The sequence below is a fragment of the Sceloporus undulatus genome, chromosome 3 (genome assembly GCF_019175285.1).
Source record: "Sceloporus undulatus isolate JIND9_A2432 ecotype Alabama chromosome 3, SceUnd_v1.1, whole genome shotgun sequence".
NCBI lineage: Eukaryota > Metazoa > Chordata > Lepidosauria > Squamata > Phrynosomatidae > Sceloporus > Sceloporus undulatus.
Genome location: NC_056524.1, coordinates 243,308,399 through 243,329,936, shown reverse-complemented (window position 1 = coordinate 243,329,936; position 21,538 = coordinate 243,308,399). Strand labels below are relative to the sequence as shown.

General features: G+C 38.0%; 2 protein-coding genes across 8 annotated transcripts in view; one reads left to right on the top strand and one right to left on the bottom strand.

Annotated features, from left to right (window-relative positions):
* The window catches only part of DHX36 (DEAH-box helicase 36), a 31,857-nt gene extending 19,029 nt beyond the window's left edge, over positions 1-12,828 (top strand). The window contains exons 18-25 of the mRNA XM_042459446.1: positions 670-843; positions 1,072-1,158; positions 2,566-2,649; positions 2,746-2,845; positions 2,948-3,038; positions 4,781-4,901; positions 5,914-6,066; positions 9,260-12,828. Coding sequence (XP_042315380.1) covers positions 670-843; positions 1,072-1,158; positions 2,566-2,649; positions 2,746-2,845; positions 2,948-3,038; positions 4,781-4,901; positions 5,914-6,066; positions 9,260-9,445 — 996 coding nt within the window. The 3' untranslated portion in view covers positions 9,446-12,828. The remainder of the gene's footprint in view (positions 1-669; positions 844-1,071; positions 1,159-2,565; positions 2,650-2,745; positions 2,846-2,947; positions 3,039-4,780; positions 4,902-5,913; positions 6,067-9,259) is intronic.
* Positions 1,380-21,538, bottom strand: part of ARHGEF26 (Rho guanine nucleotide exchange factor 26) — a 116,782-nt gene continuing 96,623 nt past the window's right edge. For 5 of the 7 annotated variants that reach the window (XM_042459441.1, XM_042459444.1, XM_042459442.1 and 2 more), the window contains exon 15: positions 16,149-17,976. In XM_042459441.1, the coding sequence (XP_042315375.1) occupies positions 17,834-17,976 (143 nt within the window). In that variant the 3' untranslated portion in view covers positions 16,149-17,833. Of the gene's footprint in view, positions 5,083-16,148; positions 17,977-21,538 lie in introns of those variants that run through there. The other 2 variants (XR_006103019.1, XR_006103020.1) reach the window with 2 other exon arrangements.

Here is a 21,538-nt window from a genome sequence, read left to right as displayed (position 1 = left end):
ATGAGGTTTTCTTCTAATCCACTTCATCCTTACACCTTGTAGCAACTGAAACTCAGAGAGTATGAATGACTCTGTGGGTATTGGAACCTGTATGTGTTAAGCATCACTCCAACATTCTGATCCCACACTATTTCTTGAATGAGCCTTTGTCCAAGATCCATTTGAAGACAGTGAACCTGAGAAGAAATTTTTATTTTATTTTTTATGAAGAATTTTAAATTAAGAATTTAAAATTTGATTTTTTTGTTTTATTGTTGAGAAATTGTTTATAATTTACCAACAAAATTTTCTTACTGTGACCAGAAAGCATTCAGTCATGTTTCCTGATTATGTGTTATAGCTGTTAGCATTTGGAAGGTGAGGACTGTTTTAACGTTCAGAAAAGCTTTAAAATAGTGGAAGGAAAGATGGAGTGTATTTTAAAAAGCAGGAGAAACTTGTTTGGAAAGTAACACTTTGTGAAAAGGTCTGTACAAAGAAATAAAGAACAGATTCATCTATAAAGCTGACAAACAAATTTGTCAATACAGGAATTAACATAGAATATTAAAGACTAAAGCTTCAGTTTAATAAGATAGTTGTCGACAAATAAATTTCAGAGGTCCATTACTTCTTGGCATTACTTTTTTATTGTTCTCCCTTATCACCACTATATCCTCTTCCTAACAGAATGCATTGGATAGGCAAGAAGAACTTACCCCCCTTGGAGTCCATTTGGCCAGGTTACCGGTGGAGCCTCACATAGGAAAGATGATTCTCTTCGGAGCTTTATTCTGTTGCTTAGATCCTGTTCTCACTATTGCAGCCAGCCTCAGCTTCAAGGATCCTTTTGTTATTCCTTTGGTAAAGTATTTAACAAGAGACTTAAAAAGAAATATAAAAACTTTAATACTTTGTTCTAAAACGTTAAGAAGTTGACTTACAGAACACTGGTTTTGTAATTTCAGCCCTCCCCCCCCAAAAAACCCTTTCCGTTGCTTCAGTTTAAAGATTATTTTAATTTGTTATATTACTCATTTATTTCTTAAAACAAAAATACATAATTTAGCTCAACTCTTTTTATTATTTAAGGGTAAAGAAAAAGTAGCAGATGCAAGAAGAAAGGAACTATCAAAGAATTCTAAAAGTGATCACCTCACAGTTGTGAACGCTTTTCAGGTAGATATACTCTGAGTAAGATTATTCATATGTTACCAAGATTGACTTTCATTATACAGTTGGCCCTTCTTATACATGGATTTTTTATACACAGATTCAAGCATCCATGGTTTGAAAATGTTAAAAAAAAGTATAAATTTTAAATATCAAACCTTGATTTTCCATTTTTTATAAGGGGCACCATTTGGTGTGTCATTATATTTAATGAGACTTGAGCAGCCACGGATTTTGTTATCTACAGAGAATCTTGGAACCAAACCCCAGCATATAACAAGGGTCTACTGTATACAGATGAATTCTTGAGGATGATTATTAGTTCAGTCTCTTCTTGTTTTACTAATGGAGATGAACTTAATAGTTCTTTTCTATAAATAGTTTATTTTTATATTCCAAGAATTATTATGCCAATTTCTACTGTGATTTGCCCTAAATAATTACTGATTTCATTTTGTATATGTGTCTCTTCCAACTTTAAATTTGTCTAGTGACTCTCTTTGTTTTTCAGTGCTACAATTGATTTTGCCATTGTGGAACTTTAGAGATGTGAAAGCCTGAGAGGCAGGCAGGGGATAGTATAATTCAGAACCCCTCTGCCCCATTTTTTATATATGTAATATTTCCCAAAGCCTGCTTTCTGGAAAAATTGAAAGAAAGGAAAATTGACTTTAGAATATTTTCTTTTGGAATGATTAATCAATTGTTAAACGAGGTGTTCATATATATTTGCTTTCCTAAAATTGTTTCTGAAAGCTGTATAACAAAAAGTCTTATTTAAGACAGGGCACATCTTAAAGTATCTGAAAATTGCACTTGCTCTTCTTGGTTTCTTTTGTTTCTGTTTATGCAGATAAATTGTTTATGTCTCCTTGACATTATAGAAGACTAGAAGAGATGAAATGATTTTCTCTGTTTTATGTTGATAGTTTCTTCTATATTTTGTGTGTGTGTTTGAAAAGAGGAGTCATGTTTTTAATAAAGTGAACAAACCAAAGACGTTCCTTTCAGTTTAGGACTTTGCAGCATGTACAAAACAAACATTTTTAAAAAATGAATTCACTTTGTTACTACTAACAGATTGAATAAAAGTTCAGTAGTTTAATACACCAAACACAATTTCATGCTAAATACAATTGTGTAATAGAATCATTAGGTATATGATACATCTTATGTTTCTAAAAGCAACTCAATCTGTCAAGTACACAAATACCATGCTTTCCCCCTGAGTTTTCTGAAAGTTTCCTTTTCTAGGAGAAAAAATTGTTCTCCCTTCCCAAAATGGTTTCAAAATTCCCAGAAATTTTACATCAATATGGAGCTTACTCTTTTCCATATAATGGAATAAAAGAAATGTAATAAAGGACTTTATATTATTTAACTGGATTAATACTAAACATACTGTGTTTTCAGGGTTGGGAAGAAGCTCGACGACGTGGCTTCAGGTGTGAGAAGGATTATTGCTGGGAGTATTTTCTTTCTCCAAATACTTTGCAGGTAATATTTTGTCTCTGGTTTTTTAAAAATTGTGTTTTTGAAACTTTTTGGACAGAGCTGTAAGATCTTATTGGTGAATTTGTTTTGTTCTTTTAGATGCTTAGTAACATGAAAGGGCAGTTTGCTGAGCATCTTCTTGCAGCTGGGTTTGTAAATAGCAGAAGTCCCAGAGATCCCAAATCCAACATTAACTCAGGTAAATTCTGAAAAAAGGAGCAATGAAGTAGGTCTACTCAGTTCTCCAATTATTAATTCTGCTGCACTTCACTCCTTCAGTGAATTCTGTCTTCTTTTCCAGACAATGAGAAGGTATTGAAAGCTGTTATCTGTGCTGGCTTGTATCCAAAGGTTGCAAAAATTCGAGCAAACTTCAACAAAAAGAGGAAAATGTAAGGCTTTTGATAATTTATGCTCAGATTCTTTACTGAGAATATATGGAGATTTTGGTGTTATGATATAATGTACAGGTCACAAAATATGAAAATGCAGCAAATAGTTTTCAGTATATTGTGTACTGACTATTGTCAGAAGCAAATGTTTGAGTGAGCTTACCTGCTGAAATTTAGTTTGTGCAAAGACCATTTGAGATGGTTGAGGAAAGAAAATTAAGTTCAAAAAGTTTCAGTTCAGTAGAAAAGCATTTGTGAGGCAAAAAAGATAGTCTTGGGCCTGAAATACATGGGCCAAATAAAATGGCTTCTGACCACTGTGGCGGAATAGGATTCAAATAATACACACTCCAGAGCAATCAGAAACCACTCCAAGGACATGGTCTGGTCCTTTATCATTAAAAAAAATCTAATATAATATTTTTGAAAGCCATTGTAAGTCATTTCTATCATGATTGAAAATGATTGGGTCTTCAGATAGGTACAAATAAAATAGACTTTTTAATTGAGCAGTTGCAGTAGTATCCTTTTGCCAGCAGAGGGAGCTGCAGAAAAGCTTCTGTTCTTCCCTTTCCACAATCAGAAGATACCTGTATATTACCTGATGGAGGGTTAATAAAAAATAACACTAACTATATTTTATCTGGATGGTGTTGAATAAAAGTAAGCATAATGGAAGAAAATAGCTTTTCATTATGCTTTGTATTGTTTTCCTCTGTTGAAAGTGCACTAAATTTCTAAACAAAAATCTGAATAACGGATAATATGCTTATACAGTCTGCGCTCCACATTCACAGGGTTTAAAGGCGCAAGACCCCTGCAAAAGTGGAAAAAAACATGAATATGTGAGGGAAGGTGGGAGGGGCATGTGTATGTGCTCCTCTTACCCCTCATGCACACACACCACTCCCATCTTTCCCCGTGCTTTGGCTGGCTTCCGTCAGCTGTTCAAAACATGGGGGAAGGCGGGAGGGGTATGCATGCACCCTTCCTGGCTGCTCCCTCCCTCCTGGGCTTTTTCCCTGAGGGGAAAAACCTGGGAGGAAGAGGAGGAGGAGCATGTGCTTGGTCTTCCCAGCCATGCCCTGGACAAACCCACAAATAATCAAGTCTATGAATGTTAAATCCGCAAAAGTGGGGAGCCAACTGTATAGGTAACATAGTCCAATATTATCTCCATTGCATTGTTGGGATTGCCATTATTATTTTCCTCATTTCAAGCAAAAAGGAAAATCAAATGTGTGTGTACAAGAGAGTTCAAAAGTGTTTTCTAATGGACATCTTCACAAAATCATTTTGTTGCTATTGGTTTGCATTTGGGAACTTTGAAAGAAACTGTTTAAAATATGTCTTTCATTTGTATTTTGTTCTTTCACGTGTAATATCTAATTTAGAGGATGGCTTTTAACACATGGATTGCAGCAACATGTTCTAGATTAGATCTAGACTTTGCTCCTCTGTAAACAGAAGGCGGCTTATGTTTATGGAGCCTTCATCTATTGGAAACTTCCCACTGGCAGAAGAGAGGGGGCTGGCAACTTTCTGTCCATCCATGTGAAGTTTCTGTGCAGTTCAGGACATTGCCCCCACAAAACCCAGAGTAGCATTGGAGGATGTGGGAAGGAAGTGGAGGGAAATAGCACCCATGGAACCCCAATGAGTTCAAGACAAGCTTACATCTTTCACCTCTTCTGTATCTAATTTACTTGTACCTGAATTCTGACACTTCTCTATATTTTAAGGGTTAAAGTATCCACTAAAACAGATCGAACAGTTAACATTCATCCCAAATCTGTGAACGTTGAGGAGACAGAATTCCATTACAGCTGGCTTGTTTACCATTTGAAAATGCGGACCAGTAGTGTGAGTTAATCTTTGTTTACTTCCTTTTAAATACACCTTGGTGTTGATTCTTTACTGTCCCTCATTGCTGTCCACAACCACCACCCCATACACACACTTTCTTCAGAGGCTGTGACTCTTTAGGGTGGTATTCCTTTGATTCTCATGGTTCTGTTTTCCCCACTGATTCTCTGTAATTCACCTGGAAAATGGAAAAGTGCTGAATGAGAGCCAGTTCATGGGATGGGTGTAGATTTTTTACAAGTTTCAGTCTCTTTCCCCTCCCCCCCCCCCCCCCCCCACTTTACTTTACTTTACTATACAAAAAAAACAACCTTATGCAGCTCTTCTTCATATGACATGCTGTTGTGTAAAGCAAAAAACCATGATAAACTTATTAGGTGATCAGTTTTTGGCTTCACAAAACCTTGTTTACAAAGTTTTCAATACTCAGCTCCCATGCAATCCATACTCTTTTCAGTATGGCTCTGATAAGATAAGAAGCTTTTACATCCATTTTATATACTTGGGCTGCATCTGCACTGTAGAAATAATGCAGTTTGATACATCTTAATTGCCATGCCTCAAAGCTATGGAATTCTGGGATTTGTTGTTTTGTGAGATATTTAGCATTTTCTATGAGAGCACTCCGGTGCCATAACAAACTACATAGTCCATAGCATTGAGCAATGGCAGTTTAAAGTGTTGTCAAATTGAAATATTCCTGCTGTGCAGATGCAGCCTAAAAATTCTCAACTTGCCTTTCTAAATTGAATCAGTTTATTGGTTCAGATCACACAAAAAGTCATAGTTGATCAAAAATTGAGGTAAATATTTTCATGTCCCAGTTTGTGGATGCTGGAAGAGAAGAAGGGTAAAACACTCATTTTGGAAGGGAGGCTTGCTCCCGCTACTTCCAAACACAGCCAGACCTATGTAAGACCAAGCAACCCAAGGTCTAATTCTGAGAGTGCTGCTGAGTATAGCCTACTGTTCTTAATATACTGTGTGCTGCATGTTTTTCTTGTTACAGATATACCTGTATGATTGTACAGAGGTTTCGCCGTATTGTCTTTTGTTCTTTGGAGGAGATATTTCCATACAGAAGGACAAAGATCAAGATACAATTGCTGTGGATGAATGGATTGTTTTTCAGTCTCCAGCAAGAATAGCTCATCTAGTCAAGGTGAGTGTACTGCTTATTTTCTTTTCAGATTAGTATTGACAGAAATTACACCTGATTTTTTTGAAAAATTCGTAGTTGTTTCAACTATAGTACTGTATCTTATGAATCTTTTTAAGAGTAGTACCGTTTGCATGTGTGGCATTTTCTAAAATGCATAAATATGAAATATATTTTCAGGCATATAGCTGCTTCAGACATTTCATTCCATGATAGAAATGTCAGTCCAAGAGTTCATAAAATCATAGAGCTGGAAGAGACCACAAGGGCCATCCAGTCCAACCCCCTGCCATGCAGAAATTCACAATCAAAGCACTCCTGAGAGATGGTCATCCAGCCTCTGCTTAAAAACAGCCTCCAAAGAAGGAGACTCCATCGCCCTCCGAGGGAGTGTCTTCCACTGTGTAACAAGTCTTACAGTCAGGAAGTTTCTCCTAATGTTTAGGTGGAATCTTTTTTCTGGAGTTTGAATCCATTGTTCCGGGTCCTGTTCTCTGGAGCAGCAGAAAACAATCTTGTTCCATCCCCAACATGACATCCTTTCAAATATTTAAACAAGGTTATCATATCACCTCTTAACCTTCTCTTCTTCAGGCTAAATCTGTCCTCATAGGGCATGGTTTCCAAACCTTTCATCATTTTAATCATACTTGTTTGGACACGCTTCAGCTTGTCCATGTCCTTTTTGAATTGTGCTCAGAATTGGACACAGTATTCCAGTTGAGGCCTGACCAAAGCAGAATAGAGTGGCACTATTACTTCCCTTGAGCTAGACATTATACTTCTGTTGATGCAGCTTAGAACCACATTAGCCTTTTTAGCTGCCGCATCACAAGCATCACTCTCATTCCTTCCTAACGTAGTGAGTGTGAAAGTAATGGGGAGGATTATATAGGTTAAATATCCCTTATCTGAAATACTTCAGACTGGAAGTGTTTTGGAGTTTGGATTTTTTCAGATTTTTCAGTACTTGTATTTGCATATATGTACATAATTAGATATCTTGGAGATGGGACACAAATATAAACACAAAATTAATTTATGTTTCATAAACACCTTTTACACATAGTCTGAATGTAAGATTATACCTAACATTTTAAATGATTTTGTGCATGAAGCACAGTTTGTGTACATTGCTCTCTCAGTCACCCTTGAAAAAATGTTTTGGGTTTTGGAGTATTTGGAATTTTGGTATTCCATGTAAGGGAGACTCAACCTGTATTAAATTAACTTCTGAATGGTATTGAAACAGGCATGGTTCTGCCATCCCATCTCTCAGTTGAAGAAATGAGCCTGCTTTCAAAGGTATCTTCCTAGGCACTTCACTCAATGAATCTGAGGGAGTAGACTTATGTCTACAAATCCTTATGCTACCAACTTCTTTCTTTCTCTAGTCTCAAAGCTGCTACAAAATCCCTTTGCATACTGAAGGACTGAATTTCTTTGTTTTATGTTTATTGACATGTATCTACCTAGAGTTTTTGGGTTTACCTTTTTGGTCACTTGTGCTCCCAAGGTTGTAAAAAACAGTATTGCCTAGTAGGCAGATGAATATTAATGTGTCTCTTAAGAATCTCAAAAGATGTGGGCTTTTAGAAAATAAATATAGAAGAACAATAGTCATGGACCTTTACAGTATGTCTTTTAAATATTTCTTATATAGAACAGTTAATGTGTGCGATCTGCACACTCCTGTGAAGTATCATCATATCACTCAGACTCATACTTTTTTTAAAAAGACATTGCATTTCCTAGGCATATTGCTTCTGTAGACTATACGGTCTAGGCATCTTCTGCATGTTATCTTCTTATAAGGAACATTTCTTATAAAGCACACAGTACTTGTAGTATATTATGGTGATAAAGAACATCTTACACAATCTTGAGGCATCATATTCATATTTCATCTGTTGTAGATTTTTCAGATAGGTATGTACATACATTGTATCATTTGGTAGCCTTTCAACTACATGGTAGAGTGTGGAAAATGTGTAAGAGAGTGTGTAAGGCTTCTTGCATTGTAGTACATGTACAGACTCTGCATTGTGTCTGTATATTTGTTGTTTTTATTTTATAAAGTTTTTAATAAAACATAAAAATGGGAAAAAAGAATAACTATAACCATCTATGCAGGGAGGAGTCACTCCTGCTGTTAACTTGTAAGTAGCTACCTGCAAGGCCTAATATTGGTAAAATGTAACAGCTTGGGCTGTCAAAATATCTTCAATGTTCACTTAATCTGTTTCTAGAAAGAATAGAATTTTGGGGGTTTGAAATGGAACAGAGAGGAAGGTTCAGTTTCAGATACAAATGGTATAGTCCTGTGCCTATAACTTGGTACAGTTCATTTCATATGCACACCCACTATTGTTATGGCTTTTTTTCTGGAATGTAAAAACTGAAATTCTTATAATGTGGAGTGGATAACAAGTAGAGAAGGATTTAAAACATCCAGTTTGTTTGTCAAAGACTCATTGTCTAAATTCATTCCTCCCTCTGTCTAAATTCATCCAATTGCTCTTCAAACATTGTTGGTACCCTTTCACTGAAATCTCTTATTTAATATGTTTTTGGTCTGTTGTGCTATATTTATATTGTATTGAGAATATTAACACAAACTTGTTTTCTGCGCTGGTTAGCAATTGCCTTTTAAAGGTACATGAACTAAAAACTTGGGCCGGTTCCAAGGGTATATTTACTTTTGGTTCTGCTTTTTTTGACCCTGATGGCACTGCTCCCTAAGAGCCATTGGAGAGTGGGAAACCCCTTGGAGCATTATTGATGCTATAAAGGTCTGCACCAAGAGTGGGAAGGAAAGAACATCCATTTTCCTGGGTTTAGATATGGAAATATAACATAGGAATCTGACACTTGAAAATTGGGTCCTTTGAATATCTTAACCTCATAGGAAGTTGTTCCTTTTTATAGTTGCCAGAACCCATTTAGCTTCATTACACAAAGTATGTTGTATAATTCAGTACTTGAATAATGTAAAAGATAAAGCTATTCCTGAAGAAGTTAAATTTACAAATATCTAGTGAAATTTTCAAAAGATTTGATACCTATTTTACTGGAACATAGAAAAAAAAATCCTTTTTATTCTAAGTCACATTGTTATTACTACAGAAACTTCCTATTATTTGTCAAAACATGCAGCTTTTGGTGTCTGTCCTAACCAACATTCTTTTATCTACAGGATTTGAAAGAAGAATTGGATGACCTTCTACAAGAGAAAATAGAAAACCCCCAGCCTGTGGACTGGAACAATACTAAATCAAGGGACACTGCAGTGCTGACAGCTATTATAGACTTAATCACAACACAGGAGAATGAAACTGCCAGAAACTTTGCCCCTCGTTTCCAGAATGAACAATACAGTTAACATTGTTCCTTCAATGCTGTAAAGGTGACAACTGTACTGGATTTTTTGTTGTTGTTTTTGCTACCTTTGGACATCTTGGAATTTCATTTTTAGTGTCAGTAATTTATTATTGCTTTGTGTATTGCATGCAGTGTATAAAAGTAACTGTTTACATAGCTGCCATTGCTGCACAGACTATTGTATTTGTGTGTATGTGATGAATCTGTACACAGCTGCTTGAGGACTGTAATCTTTATCAGGTAAAAGCTGGATGAAATGGAAAATGGTCTGAATAGTTTTTGCATTCCATTTTTACACTGTTTTGCTATTGATCATGGAACTGCCATTTTTGAAAATTAGTTATTAGCATTACCAATGAACCACACAGACCTTTTAAGCCATCAGCTTTCTATTTACATTCTCTTTGGAATTCTTAAGTGAGCAATTGTTACAACTAAAGTATCCATTGCTGGGAGTATTGTAAATTGAATTAAAGCCAGCCCCAAAAGAGATGGAAGGACTACTGTGAGAAGGGCTTCTGCTGAGTATTTGAGCAAACACGTGTACTTCAGTCCTGTAACGGCCATTTATTATCACAGTGAGAAACAACATGTGCTGATGCAGTAACTAGGACTGTCCTTGAATACAGAGCTCTAGTAAGGTACTGTAAATACCACCAGTTGGCCATTTGGGATGTGGAGTGGTATTTACTTTCTGCCCAGAGGTGTATAGATTTCTATTGAGCTTGAGGAAAATGAATTCCACAAGAATCAAATGCACACTGACTGTACAATAGGTAGCAACCTGAGTCCTGTTTCAATGAAGTGAACACAGCTTTTTAAAAATTAAAAGATCTTTTAAAAAACAAATAACAAATGCATCTGTCCCATAATTTTAAATTCCTGTGTCTTTGCCAATATGCTAGTTATTTTTATATGTGCCATGTTATTAAGAATATTGATGTACTAAGTGTATTGATTTCATCAATAGAGTGCACAGAGGATTCCTGTAATTTCAGTAGGTTCATGTCACTGTGAAAGTTGGTCTGTGCCACTTCCCCGATCATTGTTTGTAGTCTTTGTGTCTCCTACTAGCCTTTTTTCTGCTGTTATTTAAAATTGTAGTCATTCACAACTGCCAGATTGTACTGGCTAACTTGGCCTTTTCCAAAATCACTTACAGTAGTAATTGTCATAATTGATGTTAGCATACATGGCCTGCCCAGGTTTTGCATAATTCATTTTCAAGGTTGAGCTTGCATTTTAATACTGTATATTAAATAATAAGTCTTTAAGCAATTAGGATTTAATTGCTGAGGGTTGCCTCACAGGATGTTCTAACACAGGGATTAATCAGTTAGGAATAGGATGTCCCTTCTCAAATGCTAAGGGTTTGTGCCAACAGGGTTGTTTTTATTAGGTGGTAACATTCCGATGTCGGTACAGGTATCAGTTTTCAAAATATACATGTGATTTGGACCAGCTACCAGCAACATGGTAGTACATTAACTGCTATACTCTAATGAATCGTGTCGTTTCCAGAGGTCCAATATCCTCAGACTGTTGACCTGGACAACATTTACTATACTTCAGACTGAATTCTGCAGCAGTGCTTCTTGTATTTAATCTGCTTCATAATTGCAGTTTCTTGTTGCATTATGCTTAAGGAGACAAGATTTGCTAGATTCACAAATAAGTTGTCTTGCTCCTGCCCATTCCTTTGACCATGAAATAAGTAGCACCCTGGACAATGTGCATGCTCAACTTCCCCACTGTCATGTTTGGGCCTTGCAGGGTTTGGGGGCTGCTATTTGTAGTTTAAATGTACAAAAGCTAAAGTCTACATGCAAGAATAATTGCATTTGCACCACATTTAACAATTCTTGGTGCAGCGCCTCAGATCTGAGATCAAGCAGATATTAGCTTCAGTTTTGCTTATTTGAGGAATCGGAAATGGGGTCAGGTTGTGCTTCTGAGTACCTCCTCCAATTTCCAACTGCCTTCTGGCAGAGTTTCTTCATGGTTCCTGCATCTGTCTCATTGGGCTTCTGGTTGTTGTTTGCTGCCAGTCTTTCCAACTATCCACTTAGGAAGTAGTCTCTTAAGGCCTAGCCTCAATCCCCTGTGATACCTGTTCCATAGTAAATACAATGGGAAATCATTTTCTGGTGGCACCTTACCTAGAAATCTTCAGCAGATTTTAGTTACTTGTTACTTAAAATTTTTCCCAAGTGAACTTGGAGTAGGGAAGTAATAAATATTTGAACATATTTAAATAATAGGGAGAATATGGGTTTCCTGAGTGTTAGCAGAGCATGATCAGGAGAATACTGCAAGGACAAGGATCTTTGTCATTTGGGAGATATGCTTCACAAAAAAACATACATGGGGTTATTTTTTTAGACAGCAGTATTTTTCGTCACAGAAAACAAGTTTCCCATGCAGAAAAAGATTCCGGCACAGAAAAACCACTTTTGTACAAAAATGCCTTTATGTGGTAACAGACCTCAGCTGTGCAACTTTCTCACAGGAGAAACAGAATTCTTGCTTGTAAAAATGAAATCTATAAATATTTACATCTCCAGCAGGAGTTCTTTCTGTGATGAGAACAGTGAGCTCTGCCATAGAATTCCCTCAGTAAAACCTTCTCTGTTCCTTCTCTCTTTACAACAAGCTTGGCCTGAGCTATATTGGCTGAAACCTGGCTCAGTTGCAATCCAGATGTCAACATTTCACTGTCATTAGTTTAGTTTCTCTTAGCATTGTACTGGAAAGTCCAAGACCTCTTCCTTCCAGCCTCGAAAGGCTCTATTTTGTTGCTAGCTTAAGCATTACTGAAAGAGTTAAAACAGTTCTTTTAACCTGTGTTTTATCTGTGCTTGAAACTGATGAACCACATAGCATCAATTTTGTTCCTTACATGACTATGTAAGTTTCATACGTCATGGGGAGAAATTCCATTACATCTCATTTACATGTTAATATTCAACATCTTTTTACACGAATATGGCACTACCTGATTTTATGAAAACATGAAAGAAAATACTGTCTGCTGCACAATGTGCTGTGTCAAGCTAACTGCCAATGGTGTATAGAGGAATGGAAGTAGGGGGCCTGGGCACATTATGCTAGTTGACCTCTGGGGAGACCTGCAAGTGTTAGCGAGTTGTGTATATTGTACAGGATTGAAAAGTCTAGCATGTAAAAGATCCTGCTCTTCTTGGGCTTTACCTACTGCGAGTATGTATTCAGTGCTCTGTGATCAATGCTTTTCTCCTCCAGATTGTTACTTCCCATACTGATACCATCTTTTGAAAATTAAGACTTCATCTGTACCAAGTTTCTTGGCTTAGATCTATACAGTAATTCATATTTTCTGCATTATTAAACAACGTATTTGCACGATCTGTTGCATGTATGTGGAAACAGGTTTATTACATGCACAATGATACATGTATTGTTTACAGTGTTGCACAGGCAGCAACATAACAATTTTAACTGTACAACCTTTTTTTAAAAAACATTTCCTGTACACTTAGATGCATCAGTTGCCTTATGACAGGGACTTTAGCACCTGCATTATAACTACTATGTGTAAGGTGCATGTATAGGTGTAACTACTCAGATGTTCATTGTCTGCTACACTATATAAACATTACAGTACACATATTTTCATCCACTTGGAAAAAGTCAAAGAAAGTTGATCACATTTTACTTTTTTCCTGTTTTTCTATTAAGTGACAAGCAGTGCAAAGAAAGGACAAAGTTCTTTATAATACAAGGTGTAGAAAATGTCATGCCTATTTACATAAAAAGGAAATGCAATGCAAATTAATTGCTATTTATAAATTAATTACAAATGCAATTACAAATTAATTCCTATTTACATCTTCACCTGACAATATAAATTGCTATCAGACTTCAAAGTAGATATTTATAATGAGACATTTAGCAGGCAATGTAATCATTAACAAGTCTCCCCTGCCTGATGAAAGGGAAGACAGCACACTTTGGCCACAGACCAATATCCTCATTTGATAGAAAGTTATGCTAAAAACCCATTAAAATTAATGGGGCAAAGTATCACATCTAACATCTGCCTTAAACCACATCTCTGTGCTCAGGAAACCTAGTGTGCTTTGTACTGCAACCTGTCTGATAAGAGTAATACAGGTTCTTCTGAACCCATTAAAATGAATTCCTGGTCTGTTTTAGGTCCTCCCAGATCTCTGCTCAGTATAAGTGAACAAGTTATCAATTTGATAACAGCACATTTTTGAATTGTTAAATACAGACCTGGCAAATGCTGAGAACACAATGCTTCAAGACAGCCAAATAAGCAAACTAGTTACCCTGTGATAGCTTTTTGTTTCCATGGGAAGCGGAATCTAGCTAAAGTTCCAAAGCATTGAAGGGAACAGTATGTTTCTTGACTCATTTTTGGTACTGACATACCTTACATATTGGTCACTTACACCTTACCTTATTGAATTTAATGACATATAAGGCCTTGAAAATATACTTTCCATGAGGGCCACTGTGGTGATGTGGTTTGAGTGTTGGAATCACCGCTCGAATATGGAAACTCTCTGAGGGACCTTGGGCAAGTCTCAGACATTCAGCAGAAGGTAAAGGCAAACCCCTGCTGAACAAATCTTGCCAAGAAAACTGATAGGTTCACCGGAGGGTCTCCCTAACATGGAAACAGCTTGAAGGAACACAGCTATACATTTATATGTATGTATGTATGTATACACACACACACACACACAAACATGCCATACTTTACATGGATGATGCACTATCTTCTAATAGCTAGTTCAAGGACTGACGGCCCTTTTTTGTGACCCCACCACCAGCAGTGTACTTTATGTAATTGAATATAATAAGCTCTGAGAAATAAAGCACATTCTCCTATTCTGTCAATCTTAATAATGAAACACTAAACGACTCTAAGGCGGGTTATAGACCACCGCTTTGAGGTGGTCTGCTGCCACCGCCTGCTCCATAAGGGAGCCGTCGCAGCCACACTCCAAAATGGAGCTTCTTTCTGCGGCACCCTAATGACGTCGCGAGGCGCTGCTGGCGCACTTGCGACGTCATTAGCGCCGTGACACGTCTGGACGCTATGCGTCCGATACGTACACATGGCAGCCCCCATGTGGAAGGGGCGCCGCCATGTTGTACGTATCGAATACGTACTAGGGTTAGGGGGGTGCGGAAGCACTGCCCCTTCCTAACCCTAATACGTATTCCATATGTATTTTTTGGCGGTTTGTAACCTGCCAACGTGTTATAAGGAAGACATTTATGTATGAAGAACAGAGGAGATCTGCTTCTTCTATGGTCCATGTGATTTTAATATTGTAAAATGAGTAGCTATGTTAGTCTCTTGCACCATCAAAAGGAAAATTGGAGGAGGAGGAAAATGTAGAAGCATCTTGAAGACTAACTGGTTATTTTTGCATGAGCTTTTGTGGATATAAACCCACTTCTTTGGATTTGGTACACAGAATGAGAACCAGTGTAGTTTGAGTGATGGACAATGACTCTGGAGACCAGGATTCAGTTTTGAGCTCAACCATGAAACCCACTGGGTGACCTTGGGCAAGTCACACTCAGCCATAGGCGAAAGCAGTAGCAAACCTCATCAAAGCAAATTTTGCCAAGAAAACCCCATGATGGGTTTGCCTTAGACTGAGTCAGAGATGAAGGCACACAACAATACAGAATGATAATAAATGTTCAGGTATAAAGCATATTTACACAGCTGTGAGTGGAATGGATGAGAGTCAGACAGATGCAAATCATGATCTTTACCCTAAATTTTCAAAAGGCTATTTAATGTGTTACAGACCTTTCAGATCTTTACATTGGTCAGTGCTGATGTGTGACAGTTGCCAAAAGTCAGTTTCCCTGGGTTCAAAATTTTTTTTCCATCCCACTCCCACAACTGTATAAGTATATTTTATACCTGAACATTTATTATTCCTCTTTACTGAATCCTAAGAAGCAGGTTTATATCTGCGAAAAATGTGAAAATAAACATTCCTAAAGGTGCTGCCATGTTATTTCTCTCCCCCTTTCTTTAACATTGTCACTCATTTATTTAAAGAATCATCTTTGTTAATTTTTTTTAAAAATGCCAATAAAAATGCCTTGGAGTATCTAAAGGTCATGTGATGAATTTTACACCTTTTGGTTGGCCTAACAAAGGTATCACCACAATATGGGTGTTGGATTTTATTTTATGGTTAAGACAGCTACTACCTTTTCCCAATTTTAGTAGCTTCAGCAGAACTGCTGATCTGAAAATTCCCCATATATGAGGACAACTCTACTGATTCTTGGTATATTACATGAGCTTCAAGAAGGTCTCTGGTGATCTGGTATCATGTCCACAGCCAAACTGATGATTTAGTCGTCCAAAGGAGAGCGACTAAAATGGTGAAAGGTCTGGAAACCATGCCCTATGAGGGACAACTTAGGGAGCTGGGGATGTTTAGCCTGGAGAAGAGAAGGTTAAGAGGTGATATGATAGCCCTGTTTAAATACTTGAAGGGATGTCAGATTGAGGAGGGAGCTAGTTTGTTTTCTGCTGCTCCAGAGACTAGGACCCGGAACAATGGATGCAAGCTACAGGAAAAGAGATTCCACCTCAATATTAGGAGGAACTTCCTGACAGTAAGAGCTGTTTGACAGTGGAACCCACTCCCTCGGAGTGTAGTGGAGTCTCCTTCCTTGGAGGTTGGATTGTCATCTGTCAGGGATGCTTTGATTGAGAGTTCCTGGATGGCAGGGGGTTGGACTGGATGGCCCTTGTGATCTCCAACTCTATGATTCCATGATCAAACTCAGTTACTGCTCGGTTCATTCACTGGATCACTTCTGATTCTGTTATACTGATTGACTTTTTAAAGTGATGGAAGGAGGAAAAAGCTAATATATTCAAGAATCATGGTCACACACTTTCCTGACTGCAAAGTGTGTGACCAAGATTTGGCAATGAGATCAATCTTGCTGAATGTGAGTTCATTTAAGGAGGTTCAGTGAAGCTGAGAGAAACATGCAAAACACCTGAAACCAGATTAGCTGGATTTGCAGCAGAATATAATTTTACCACAACTGTGATGGCTCTTACCTGTTTTGTTCACAATATTTTAAGGATTCTTCAATAACAAACAAAACAGCAATAAGAGCTATGACTATTCTGAAGCAAATTAACTGGGATGACCAATATAAGCCTAATGACTGAACAAATCTTGCCAAGAAAACTACTAGGTGTACCTTAGCATCTCTCTAAGGCAGAAATGACTAGAAGTCATACAACAAGATCATCTAAGCTCAAGTAACAATAGCCAATGCAAAACATGCATACTGACTGCCCAAAGGCAGACAATAGTAGGCACTTCTGATTTTCTGTGGTGGTGTTTTAATATTTTTATATATGTAAAGGTTCCAGACCTGTATTTGAGTCTTGTGATCTAGCTGACTAAGGGGTCTCCCTTCACATCCTACTGACTAGGCTGGGTTTTCTTCCTCACCCTTTTGTTGAATTGAAAGGGAAGGGTTTACTTCTGAGCAGTCCACTGTTTGCTAGTATGATTAAAACAAAACAAGCCCACCTCACAAAATATGTGTACCAGGTTTCTTGTCACTTAATCTGAACTCTGTATATACCATAAAACAAATTGATATTTTGTCAACTTTATGAAGTGATTAACCACTCCATTTTAGGTAGCTGCTTCCTTCTCCCCCACCTCCAACCTCCTTTTCCTGTTGGATGTACTCATCCTCTGTCCATGGCAGGTGTTAAGATGGAGGTGCCTGAAACATATGGTGGAAAGCTGGGACTTCAGTAGGATATAATTTTAATTAATGCTGACTATGTCCTATTTGATAGCCATGCTGCAGCTCTAGTTACAAATCAAAAGATGTGATGCGCACACACTGCTAGTTTGTATCCAGAACAGCTCCATGCATCACCGTCCCTTGCTGGGTTGAGACACTTGCTGCACAATGAACAGGTCTAGTAAACTAAAATAGATGGTGAAACAAGAAAACTCTAGAACAGAGGTGTGCCTGAATTAAGATTTAAGAGTCACTTGGCCAATGGAGAAATCCAAGGTGTCATTCTGTTTTGAAATTTACAAACGTGAAATTAATTTTTAATTGAAAGAGATTGTTGCTTTTTTTTAAAAAAAAACCACAACTTTATTCTGCTACTGACTTGTATTAAAAAGTACTTATTTGCATGCAATCTCTTTATGGTTCCTTTCACATTTAATGAGTGCAGATATCTGTGACACCTTTACATGCTACAGCTGCAAACTGACCATCTGGAGGAGATCAAGATGTTGCAGACTTCACTGGGTGCAAATCCCTAGAGTATGCATAATGGAGCACGAGTCTATACATTTGTTTCCAAGCCTAGCAAGCGTCCCATCCTTTCCATATTCTTCTCAATGGTGGCTTGACAGGTGATCTCCTTGGCACATTCCCTTGGGAACCAGCCTCTTTCTCCATCGCGCAATCGCTCTCCTTCATACCAACCTGCAAATGACACATATTGGGGGGAGGGAGTAATAAAAACTCATCTTGAGATTGAAGGAAGAATCCTACTAAACTAAGTCTAGCAAACTGAATCACTTGGTGAACTAAATGCTTTTGAGATTATCAAAATCAAACCATGAAGGCAGTAAGCTTCTTTTGCTCTGTAGCAAGTTGTGGTCAGTGATATCCTTAAGACTATAGGTTACTGTTTGTACTGAACCATGACTAGTGCAAGTTCTGCCAATGAATTTCATGGATCTTCTAAAATCCAGATTATCTGAAGTACAGTATCTCCACGCAGAAACCTTCCAGATTTCCAAGCTCTACATAGGAAGGCTTTCTCTCGGTCCTGCCACCATCACAGTCCCGCTTGGTGAGGACACAGGAGAGAGCCTTCTCAGTGGCAGCTCCCACCCACTGAATTCCCTTCCATAAAAAGCTAGGCTGGCTCATTCCCTGGTTTTTGTTCAAACAGGATTTTAATGTGTATGCAGGAGAGTTTCTTATTGAGATCTTTTGGATTTAAAATTTTTTTTGTATGCCTTCTAAATGATTTTATACTGTGATTTTAATTTATTGTGAATTTTTAGTGAACATTTTTTAATTCACTCTGTCTGGGAGCTGCCTTGAATCCTATATTGGAAAAAAAAGAAAGCATACAAATGAAATGAAATACCTAAATCTAGATCTTCCAAATTCTGATCCACTACTAACCTATATGCAATATTAACCACTATACAACCATCTCCTTGCTAATAAACTGTCTTGTCAATGCATAAGCCAGAATGACATCTGCTATGAAAGTGAATTATAAGAACAGCTATGCATCAAAGGTACTACTACTAGTATTAAAAGATATGCTTTAAGACACAGAAGTATTCATAATGGTGGGTATGTCTGAAATATTTTTCTTCTTTTCTTTTTTGAAAATAGAGAGTAAATCAAACCAGGCAAATTGTCTTCCTCATGGTTACTTGCTGCTTTCTCTACTCTAATAGCAGGTGAACGACAGCTGATAATAAAAGATCCAATAAAGGAAAACCAATGGTTCTATCAAGCTAGCATGCTTAGAGGAGAGTGCTCATTAGGAGGACAACTCAGGCAACTACTTGTTGAAACAAAGAAACAAGTTTTATTTACATGAAAGGTTAAATGCAGTATCTTTCTTGTAGGATGCTATTCCAGTTTGATACAGTGTATAAATTGCTTCAGTAATTACAGTGTGTCCACACTTTATGTGGGTATGGCATATGCGGCTTTCAGCATGCGCTGAAAGCTGTGCTGGAAAAGCCCCTTGTGTGCCCTGGAAGAAGTAATGGGGTGCGCGCCACCATGCACCATGGATGTGAGCCCCATTATTTCTAATGGGGCTCCAGGATACTTGGAATTCCCCTTACGTGGAGGGATCTGAAATGGATCCCCACATAAGGGGCGGGCCCACTGTACAAGATTTAACAATTTATTTCATTTGACTTTATAAAAGTTTCCTTATAGACAAATGGGCGAAACAGACCAGCCAACAAAACTGGCTTCTAGCTGGCTTAGAGGCATGGTGTGCAGACAACGCATGTCTCCAAGACACCCGGAGGCTGGCTTCACACCACCCAGCTGCCCAGATATGGGCAGCTTTTGGGCACTCTGTCAGTGTAGTGTTTACATGCTGCACACCACAGGAGTGTCATAAAGCTGCTGTAGAGTGAGACTTAGATGTACAGTTGGCCCTTGGAACTTCTGGGGGATCCCTTCCAGACTTCCCCCCGCAAGTTCCAAAACCTGCACATATTCAAGCCCCATAGGCTTGAATGGGTCGCGTGCATGCGGGGGTACGCCACAGCTGCACACCCCATTGGCATTAATGGCAGTTGCCCCTCCATGGATTTTCAAGTCCGTGGACTTGGAGGGGCGCCTGTATTACTGGGGGATATCTGATGTATTTTCATTTGTAAATACAGTTGGCCTTCCTTATCCACTTTTTTTATACATGAATCCAAGCATCCACGGCTTGAAAATATTTTTAAAAAGTATAAATTTCAAGTATTTCATATAAGGGACATCATTTTGCTATGCCTCTGTATTTAATGGGACTTGAGCATACATGGATTTTGGGTCCACTGTATCTAATGTAAGTATAAACCTTCTTCAAAGGGTTTACTCTCAGGGAAAGGGATAAAAAGGGATGGGCAAAGTCCAAAGCCTTTTTTTTTTAAAAAAGCAAACAAACCCAAGATCAAGTAAATCAAAGTATGTCACCAAATTCAGGAGTGCTATCTGGTGATACGGTGTTTTGCCACCAAAATTCAATGGCAGATCATGGCTAGAATATGTGAAAGTAGTTTCCCATCCCAGTCTAAGATGGTGAAGGTGAGAACAGTAGAACCCTCTGCACTACTGCCAATTTTGCTGTATCAAACTGGTTGTTTCCTAAGGAGAGGTGAAAGAGGAAACTACTTACAGTGGTTCCTCGGGATACGAAATACCCAGGTTACGAAATTTCCGGGATACGAAAAAATCCCATAGGAAATAATTGTTCCGGGTTACGAATGTTTTTTCGGGTTACGAAAAAATTTTTGGTGCTTTTCGGCGCTATTTCACACGAAATCGCGGCTTTTCCCCATTAGCGCCTATGGGTTTTCGGCTTACGAAGGCTTTTCGGGTTACGAAAGCGGCCGCGAAACGAATTAATTTCGTAACCCGAGGCACCACTGTATGCTGCAACCTAGCACCGGGACATTAGACATGTAGGCTCAGTGTCATGGCTAGAATCTTCTCCTGATTGGAGTCCTTAAATCCACCTTAAAATCCAGCCAGCTGCACCAAGAGATGAACTTCTATGGCACTGGCGAGCACAGTGCTGGAGAATTATTCATACAACCCCCTCCTGTTAGCTAAGGATACCACTGCTTGCTTGCAAATCGGTTGAATTTGTGGGATTTGAGTGTTTGGATTAGGGTTAGGAGCAAGATCTAAGGTTATAATTAGATTTGTGGTTGGATTACTGTTGGTTTACGGGTAAGGTGTTAGGGTTAGTAATGAGTTAGGGTTATGAAACGCCGGATTAATACCTCACTTGCCAGTGTCATAGAACCCTGTCCCTTGGTGCAGTTTACTGGATTTTATGGGTAGTTTTGTGTGCATTTATGGTTGTGACTATGACTGTAAATGTAAACAGAAAATAGTTACAAGGTCATAAGCCTAACATTATATTATAACATTATAATGTTATAAGCATAACATTATAAGTGACCAACACAGTAATTCCCAACCTTTGGTCTTCCAGATGTTTTTTTACTTCAGTTCCTAGAATTCCTGACTGCTGGCCAAGCTGGTTGGGGCTTCTGGGAGTTTAAGTCCAAAACAGCTTGAAGGATAAAAGTTTGGGTACCACTGGACTATGAAACCCATATGTTTAATATGATGGTTTAATATATTAATAACTTGAATAAACACATCTTTCTCTTTAATAAATGAATACTGCTTTTCGATTACGGTCCTCTGTGGTACATGTCTGAGGCAGATGCAAAACAGTCCTGCAATGGGCTTGAAAGCAGCCGTGGACGTTAAG